Source organism: Montipora foliosa, chromosome 6, assembly GCF_036669935.1.
Source record: "Montipora foliosa isolate CH-2021 chromosome 6, ASM3666993v2, whole genome shotgun sequence".
Lineage (NCBI taxonomy): Eukaryota > Metazoa > Cnidaria > Anthozoa > Scleractinia > Acroporidae > Montipora > Montipora foliosa.
In genome coordinates this window covers 60,377,382-60,387,381 of record NC_090874.1, presented here as the reverse complement: position 1 = coordinate 60,387,381, position 10,000 = coordinate 60,377,382, and the positions used below count along the sequence as shown (strand labels likewise).

The window sequence follows — 10,000 nt, the reverse complement described above, 5'->3', positions numbered from 1 at the left end:
TCTGCCCTTTTGATTTCTAGAACTTTCTTATGTTCTACCACTTACAGTCTCCCCTCCAGGAGCTCGGTCACTATAATTATTTAGCATTTTCCCCTGATTTGCGTTTATTTGTTAGGTAAAATTACATTTTACATCAATTGCAGTGACTAAGATTTCAGCAGAGACACCCTGTTGCTTTAATTTCGCAGATTTCAAAATCTTGATCTTTTTCTTTGGAAAACTGTAGTAAGCCACCTTAAGAGCGCTTAGAATTAATTTTTCCCCTGGGTTTTCCTGAGTCAACATTGGAATGCACATTTCTTCCTTAATATTACCAGAGTTAAAATAATCTTCTGTGCTAAATTTAATATTAGGGAGTTTAAGCAACAAAGACAGATACGGTAATGGCTACGTCACAAAGCTAGATTGTATTGTTGGGTAAAAAACTAAAATTAATCTTTTGCTGCACGTGCAGCCTGAGTTCTGTGCATTTCTTTGCCGTACTCCTCAAATCAACAGCGGGAAATCACCTTAGTTTGGGTTTTCATGACAACTTGGGTGGGACAGAGGTGGAAAGAGCACTTTGCAGAAATATTGAACAGACCAAACTCAAAACTAGTGGCTGAGGTGGTAAGCGAGGTAGAGGTGATGGAGGAAATACCTTCCGACCCCATAACTAAGGCTGAGATAAGGAGCGCCATTGTCAGCATGGGCGCAGGCAAAGCACCTGGGGTGGACAGTATAACCGTGGAGCTGTTCAAAGCTGATATGACAACAACAGTCGAGGTGCTACACGACCTCTTCTGTGCGATATGGGTTAGTGAGACTATTCCTGCAGATTGGATGAAGGGTCTTATTGTCAGGTTACCCAAGAAAGGGGATCTCACGAAGTTCGGAAAATGGAGAGGGATAACTCTTATGTCTGTCGCGGCAAAAGTCATGGCCAAGGTGTTGATCCAAAGAATATCAGACGGTGTCGATGCAAAATTACGCAAGGAGCAGGCTGGTTTCAGATGAGGAAGAAGTACGATAGAGCAGATATTCATCCTTCCGTAGAAACATCGTGGAGAAGGCAAAAAAATGGATTTCTATCTTGTATGTGTGTTTTGTCGACTACGAAAAGGCCTTCAACAGCATCGACAAGGAAACCTTGTGGAAGATTATGGAGAGTTATGGGATCCCGCCAAAGCTTGTCAGAATGGTCAAGGCAATGTACGATAGGAGCCAATGTGCGGTGATCAAATGGTGCAGGTCAAACCGGTTGGTTCGATATGAAGTCTGGTGTGAAACAGGGTTGCAATATGTCCGGGTTCTTGTTCTTGTCGTGGACTGGATCATGAGAAGAACGCTAGAGGGTTACAACACAGGTATCAGATGGAATCTGTGGTCCAAGTTAAACGACTGGACTTCACTGACGACATTGCTCTTTTATCCAGCACAAAACAACAGATTCAACAGAAAGTGAGAAGCCTCAACAGCAAAGCAACAGGGTTGAAGAAGAATTCCGAGAAGACCAAACTCCTTAATTAGACTGAACACAACCAACAACGAAAAGGTGCAGGTTTATGACCAAGTCATTGACGAGGTAGAAAATTTTGTGTACCCTTGTGCTCGTGTCTGCATCTCTGGCGACACAGAAGATGACATCAAGGCAAAGTTAGGTGAAGCAAGGGCCGCGTATAGCAAACTGGGAAAGATTTGGAAGAATAGTTAGCTTACCAGCAACAACATGATTAAAATCTTAAGTCTAACGTCATCTTGGTACTGTTGTATGGTTGCGAAACCTGGAGAATGACCCAAACGGACGAGAAAAAGCTGGATACGATCCAGCACAATAGCCTTCGCCGGATACTAAAGATCCACTGGCCAATGCGTATAACCAACGAGGAGATAAGGAGAAGAACGGGGATGGAAACGATCAGCAGACAGATGGCAAGGAGGAGATGGGCGTGGTTAGGCCACGTCCTCAGAATGGATCACAACTCATATCCAAGAATTGCACTCGCATGCATACCGGAAGGCAAAAGGAAGAGGGGTCGACCTCGGGAGACATGGCGCAGAACTGTGGAAAGGGAGCTCAAAGAGAAGGACTCAAGAACTTGGGCAGAGGCAGCATCGTTTGCGGCAGACAGGATAGCTTGGAGGCAAGGAGCTTGCAGCCCAATTCACCATTAGGAGATTGGACAATATATATATATTAACCTGCGATCAGGCCCATTTTTAGTTTCGCCCATATGTTCTCTTATGTCGTCGCTCGCTAAAATTGGGCCTGACCAAAAGTCTCTCAAGAATTCCGGACGGTCGGCCAAATTTTGGCCGACCAAACTCGTGATCTGATTGGCTGTTGAAATGCCGGAAGTGAAAATGCCATCGTGATTGCGCGGAGCTCTCGCGAAGTCCTCGAGACTAATCCGCCATAAGTGTACGAAAACATTTGCTCCCTTTTGTTTCTTACAATGCCGTGGACGGTGCAACTTGATTTTATTTGTATAAATGGAGATATGCCATCTGAAACATCTCATAACTTGTCCAGAATCGGGTTTGAATCTCTGGAACGAGTGAAATTAGCGATTCCGTTGTCGAGCTCTGTGGCCATGGGGTTGAAATTACTTTGGCACAAACTTCCCTGATGTTTTGAAAGCTAAATAGCTGGTTCTCAGTTTCAAATGGCAATGAAAGCCGATGCATATTGGTTTCCTGGATGAGACAAGGGACATATATATCAACAGGAGGAGATGCTGATAAAATCGCAAGTTACACGAATGCATGTTTTGAATATCTGTGTGTCAAACGGCGCGCTTTATTTATTTACTGTACATGACACGGTGTGTTTGCACACTTCATAATATTTCCAGTTGATTAACTTTAAACTCGCACTCCAGAAACTAAAATGGCATGTTTCCAGAGAGATCAATTGTACAACAATAAAATAAACTTTGCGAGTCCATCTTACTGTCCGTACTCCATCAAAAAATTAACAGCCAAACTTATCATGATTTTACTGCGCGCAATTCTGGAAATACACTGCAACTGAAGATATTACCCGAAAAAACCACCAAAGAAACCTTCATGGGCAAACACGTTAAAGGAATAATGTATTTCTCTTTTTTTTTCTTTAAAAATCTATTGCCAAACCTTCCAACGACAAAATGCTAGGTTATCTCAATTACAAATTAAGATGTCAAGCTTAAAAGTTGCATATTCAGTGAAGTTCGGAGGGAGAATTACACCGGCCTTTGCCGCATTATAGTCGTTGAAAACATTCCCCATGCTTTAAATGTGTTTTTCTCAAATTAAAGCCAACGGTAACTTTCGAATTCGTTTACAATATTCCTCCCACGGTAATTAACTCTGGTCAAAACAAAATTGCGTGAATCTGCCGTCCACGCGTGTATTGGTGTAATGGAAGTAAATTTGATTGGCCGATGAAGGACATGTCAATCAATCAAAAAAAGTAGGCGGAAGGAATTTCGAAGAGGAATTTGGTCAGGCTCTATTTTTCGTTTCGCCAACTCCACAACACGCGAAACTAAAATAGAGCCTGATCGCAGGTTATATATATATATATGCTTACGACAGGGCAAAGTTATATTTAGGAGCGACGTTTTCGTTCAGGGGGGTTGACTTTGCCGTTTTTCTTGCTTAAACTCCTAATATTATGATATCTGCCTACATTTACTGGCTTTCCTAGCTATGTTGTGGTTTAGGTTTGGTGTAACTTGCTGGGTCCTGACCAATGATGTCATTTGTTGTTATTTTGCAGAATAGAAGAACTGTATATATGCTTTCATCAAACAGTAGTTTAGGTCTTCACAGGGAACAAAAAAGTGAACAAAAGCTCACTCCAGACAGCACAAGACAGAAATTCCTGGACTCACCAGAACCGAAAATGGAAAGATCTTTACCATCAGTGAGGGTACCTACAGGCCAAAGCGAAGAAAAAGCAAAAGTGATGGTTTGTCAACTAGAAAAGGTTGTAGAGAGCCATCACCAAGACACCAAAGAAAAAACAATTGAAATGATGGACGTAGAACATAATGAGGATGAAAAAGAGATAGATGATAACAGGTGCCTGGAAAAATTTATGTGCTACTACTTAAATAGAACTTAATTGAGATACCAGAAATTAAATAAGTGAAATAAGTAAATTACATTTAAAATCAAATCAAGTAATTAATGAAACTTCTTGTGGGGACAGAGAAACTGTAGCACAAAGAGACAAAAACACCCAGAGCAGAGTACTGAACCCACACTTTTAAGGTGGCCCAAACCAGTTTCAACGATTTCAAGAGCCTTTTCATTTGTTAGAAGTACTACGAGTAACACTAACAATGTAATAAGATGCACCGGTAGTAATTCTTGTGACTTGATGACCCCCCATAGCTTCACGAAAGTCACCTAAAAACACTCTATATGTTGTCCTTAGATCCCCATATCTCAAATATGAACTGAGGGACCCCTGTTTTTTTGTTTTTGTTTTTTTGCTAGAAAGTGATCAGCAAGCTAAGATAAAACCCTCTACAAAGTTGAAAAGAAATACTTTGGAGGGGATTCAGTGCCACCCTAAATTTTCTATTATGGAAACTTGGTTGACATTGAACTGAGTTGACCCGGAAGTTCCCTTTGAAGTTGAAGTTTTAAATCTTTGCAAAAACCGTAGACGATTAGTCTAGCGTTGGATCAGAGGAGATCGTGATCAGTCAAATGACTGACTGATACGTCGTTACGTTATCTTTTGCAATCTTCTTTATTTGCTTCATAACATTTGTATATATGTTCTGTAAATTCGTTAGATCTCCCAATAAACCTGATGAAGGCTGGTATTGTCCAGCCGAAATATCGTTAAAAAATACATTTTCGCTTTGTTTTGATCAGCCATGCAATAGTCTACTTGACTTTCATAAATATTAATTAAAGGTGTAGAGAAACATAACACTATTAATGTTATTTTACATTTGGTGGATGTCAATTGCAACTTTTTTTTTTGCAGGGAGCAGCCAGATACTTCAGATGTCAAATCATTGGTGAGGTATTCAGCAGCAGGCAACTGTCAAAGGTCTGCTACACCAAGACTATTAAAGGTTATGACCGGGTTAACTACGAATTTAAATCCTAGTATTTTGTTTATTATCATAACATCGTGATGGTGAAGTTCAATGCTAGTATGTTTATGTATCAACATTGATTTGGGTATAATACTTATCAAAATATCCAAATGCTGCAAATGGGAATCATCTGTTCGTCGTTTTTCCAAGTTTTTTAATATCCATGTTGTGATCTTAGGTGACTTCTGAGGTGCCTGTAGATTCTGCTTTGGCCAGACGTTTTCGAAAGCTGGACACTGATTGTGATGGGTAAGCACTTGCAGGAGTTACTTAGTTAATCAGTTTTTCGAAATTACCCTGCACCAGATTCTCCCTTCCTGATTCCCTGTGAACCCCACCCATGTATATACAAAGTGCAACATTCAACATTGAAGCCAAGAGCTGGTGAAGGTTTTTTTACGATTGTCCGTTCCCATATGGTTTGCTTTAAGTTGCACTGAATTGCCTCTGATAATTCCAAGTCCACCTCGTTCTTGGATTAATGAGCTATTACTAAATAGCATTTTGGCCCGTTTTATATGTGGCATTTTACATGTGCCGAATCTAATGCAAATAAGCGAAAACAATAGATTTTTCTCATTTGCATTAGATTCGGCACATGTAAAATGCGACGTTTAAAAAGGGCCTTATTATATCATTTTGCTTAAGTATTCTACACGATTCCATGTTTTCAGGCACATTTCTTTTCCTGAACTGAAGAAGAGCCTTCCTCAGCATTTAACAAGGCACCAAATAAATTATCTCAAGAAGGTAATCTAGTCCTACAAATATTTCAAGCAAAACGGAAACTCGCATGGCTTTCCTTAGACCGCCGAGTTTAAGCAGCTATCTTTAAGGGCTTGGCGTGATGTGCATTAAATTTTTTTTTGCTTTCACGAGTCTTGCACGTTTTGACAATGTTACGACAAAATCGTTAAAATGGCTACCACTTTTCGGGCGCATTATCCGTGCAATAAGAATAAAGAAATAATATAAATAATAAGTATGGGAAATCGTATGAACGCCAGTGATTTATGGGCACGAGTTATGTTTATAAGTTTTCAACATCGCGGCTGTCCATAAATCACGAAAAGCACTAGCAAGTTTCTTTTATTTTTTTAGTTCTTATATTAAATACTCAACAAAGTTACTCTATCGCTGTGTTGCCATAGCAGCTTCTGTATTGCACTGCACACCGTATTTATGCATTCGTCATTGACCAATCAGAAACGTGATATTCTGTTTAGTACAGTGTATATACAAAAATTTAGGTTTTATCAACGGAGTTGATAATGTAAATTGGCCACATTACAGAGATTTTAAAAGCTGACGTTTCGAGCGTTAGCCCTTCGTCAGAGCGAATCCTGAAGGGCTGACGCTCGAAACGTCAGCTTTTAGAATCTCTGCACGGTGGCCAATTTACATTATCAACTCCGTTGATAAAACCTAAAGTTTTGTATACTACTTCCCCACCCACGCAGCACCACAGTTTCTTTAGAAACTACCCCCTTTATTCATTTACAGTGTATATACTCTAGTAATGATATTTTTACAAAATCTCCTCAACAGATATATGATTTGGCTTGTGAAAGCACCTTCTTTGGACTTGAAGAATTTGTCGCAGTGCATGAAATGTGTGATGTTTTGATCCGATCCAGGTAAATAGGAGGCTCAAGCAAGTGCTCCATTATCTACTGGCATCATTTTATTTCGAAGAATTTCACCACCAAGACCAGAATGCTTGTTAAAATAATTATTTTTGGGATTTTTCTATGCTCTTGGGATAAAGAATTTGCCTGACGACTGAAGTAATAAATTATTCCTGGCGTGCGTGTTGTAGTGCTCGCTTAGTGATTGGCTTAACAAAATGTCACGTGACCATGTCGGCCAATCAGCAAACGGAATCAAAATCAAGTGACTCTTCCGCGTCAAGCGCCGCTTTCTTGTTTTTCAGCAACTGGCGTCACAGAGGATGAGCTGTTTTCTTTTTAAACTTGTCTTTACACTGCCATTAATTGCCACGCTATAGTTATATTATTGGACAACGATTTGGCCCATTGCTTTGAAGTTAAACGATAACTTTATCTTACAACATTGCGAACAATCGTAGATTCCAAATAGATTGTTTCCTGTAGAGTTCCTCCAAAACAATAAAATTATGATATGTACACATGTATTCGTTATCGAGCACGACAACAATTTCCCCTTTTGCCATTTTATTTCTCAGCCCCACTGTGTCAAATTCTTTGAGCAACATTGACTCTCTGGACGTGGATTTATGGATCAACACGTTTATGGTAAGAAAAGTGACTTTTCTGCTGGTTCTTCTAGTAAGTGGAACTTTCTTCGCCATTTTCGTATTTTGTATATTCTTTGTTAGCTTGTTTGTGACATGAAGATTGCCTTTTCTTTCAAAATTTGGCCCACATTTTCGTGACGTTTGCACCAATTTTAATGCGTTTGTTTCACTCGTTAGTTTTTCAAGTCGTCACATTACGAGCGTTTTTATTTTCTTTTCCTTCCCTTGTAGTTCACAGCGGGGTTAGAAATAAACATAACTGGGCAGAAAATCCCAAGTGCTTTTTGTTACTTTTTATAGATTTCTTGAAGTGTTCACTTTTATATACATTTTACAATCGATTTCTGGGATTTTTACTGATGTAAATAATGCACTCTGTGATAACTTTGTAACTTAAAGTGTCCCCAGTTAGTAGAGGGGTCATCCTCGGCTATTAGTCTTTTACACTGATGGATGGATGGTTTTGTGCAGAGCACAACTCCATGCTCCGTGGAATGCTCTCAGCAACCTAAAAATTTCCGAAAGGAGTTCCCAAACTGTTTAACGAGCCAGGAGTACGAAAAGCCATTTGTGAAACGTCTTCTGCTTGTTTTTAAAAAACTGGTCTCTAGTATGTTTTCACGAAAACTAAAAGCAAAGTGATCGTGAAAATTGATGACTTTTAAAACCTCTCCCCCTCTTTACGTACAGAGGGAGTTGTAACTCTGGAAACTTCCGAAGAGCGGACCCCCGAGGGAAGTAAATACGAGCCCAGACCCCAGTAAAAGAGTCGCCCCACACTCATGGCTTGAAAGATATTTGTTTCATCCAAATGGACTTATTTTCTGTCTGTTGTATTATTTTAGACAGTTTGATGAATGTTTTTTTCCTAGGAATCCTTTAGAGAGGCAGATAAAAATCAGAGCGGAGTTATAGACATGCAATCGTTTGAGGTAAGTTTGAGTGTGTCCTAATTCAAAGACAGTTACGGCCCGAACTTTTCCTCAAACTCACATTACACTCTAATCAGTCAAGTCTGTTCAAATATAAGTGCTACACGGCCAACGTTTGCAAAAACGTAATTCCCCTCCTTGTACTTGAACATGTTCATTACCGTGACTTTAACAACTTCGTTTCCACGGCCTGCTCCTGTCTGACCTTGTAGCTCAGTCGGTAGAGCAGCGGTGATCTAACCCGAAGGTCGTGGGCTCAATTCCCACCCTGGTCAGAGTTTTTCTGTATCCTTGTCCTTGTGTGGGGCCATTTCCATTAGTAGGGCTAACGCTCACATGGTTCATATGGGGTAGAAAACTAGCACGTCACATTACACTCTAATCAGTTGAGTCTTTTCCTAAAACGGTCACTTATCTACTACTCTTGGTTATGCGGTAAAGCGGGCTTCCAATCAAATGTAGAAAACAATTTCTTAAACGCTTTGGTGCGACAAAATAATGAAAAACATTTTTTGTTTTTTTTAAGAACTGGCACCACATTCCCGTTTCGAGCTCGCGCACAGTTTCCCGCGCTTAGCGCCGGCTGCACGGATTTAGTTTGCGTTATGATTGGCTAATTTTATTGTTCGGGCTTTTTGTGATTAGCTTAAAGGAATTACTTTGCTTTTTGCTGTGATGTTGCAGCACTCGATTCAAAACAGCCTCGAATCACTCAAAGTGCCTATCACGTCAATTCACTTCTCCAGTTGATCTATTCTTATTCTTATTTCACTTTTATTGGCTTTGAAAGACGGGAAAAGTAGTCATACTTTGATCGATAACCGAGCAATGAAGGGAAATGGGTTCCATACCGGGCTGACGTCACAAACTGCTTAGCATGGAAATAGTGATGATGCAAATTAATTTGTGACGTCAACCCGCTATCGAACCCATTCCCCTTCATTGTTCGGTTATGGATCAAAGTATGACCACAAAGCCAACAATTGAAATTTCAATCAAAAGGCTCGCAAAACAACGCGATGTATTTGGAACGATATCGGAGAGTAAATAAAGTGGAAAAGTATGTTGAGGTGATAGGTACTTGCATACGCGGGTATCTTCGGGCGAAGAAAGTGGAAGAAGGTATTAAAGAGAGAGTGAGAGGAATGGAGTTGTATTAATGGCGTTATGTTAGCAAAGCGACACCTCGTTTTTCACTTTCTTTAAGTGGTCTTATGCGCCATCACTCCTTCCTTCCTGCCAATTCTATTTTCGGGGCTCTTCAAGTAAGTGGCCACTCAAATCACGTTTCTCTCTTATATCTGCCCTAAGTGGATCTTCTTTTCATGGGAAACATGTTGGTTTATTTAAAGGGGCTATGTCACGAAATTTAGCCAATTTAAGCGACTGGCAACTGGCAACCAAATCAAGCGAAACATAAAAATAGCTACTTAGAAAATTGAAGGAAGGTTTCAATAAGATAGCAAATACAAAGGAGCCAGGGATGGGCAAAATTAAAGAAGTTTAAAATTGATTGTGATTGGGATTTTGAAAACTGGTCAGGTTGATCTCTGTTGTTTGTAACTTTAATAATGTATGCTCGACAGACATTTTTTCTCGTCGCGAAGATTTAGTTTGTGTTGTTTAAAAGTAATTTCTGAGATAAAGTTAAATTTTATAGCGACAAGGGGCGACTAAATGGTAAAACGTCACAAAATGAACCACAC

General features: G+C 39.9%; 1 protein-coding gene across 1 annotated transcript in view; it reads left to right on the top strand.

The window, feature by feature from the left end:
- LOC138008001 (uncharacterized) overlaps nt 1–10,000 on the top strand; it is a 27,348-nt gene that overhangs the window by 12,388 nt on the left and 4,960 nt on the right. The window contains exons 10-16 of the mRNA XM_068855166.1: nt 3,743–4,047; nt 4,970–5,060; nt 5,263–5,333; nt 5,759–5,834; nt 6,633–6,721; nt 7,291–7,360; nt 8,235–8,294. Coding sequence (XP_068711267.1) covers nt 3,743–4,047; nt 4,970–5,060; nt 5,263–5,333; nt 5,759–5,834; nt 6,633–6,721; nt 7,291–7,360; nt 8,235–8,294 — 762 coding nt within the window. The remainder of the gene's footprint in view (nt 1–3,742; nt 4,048–4,969; nt 5,061–5,262; nt 5,334–5,758; nt 5,835–6,632; nt 6,722–7,290; nt 7,361–8,234; nt 8,295–10,000) is intronic.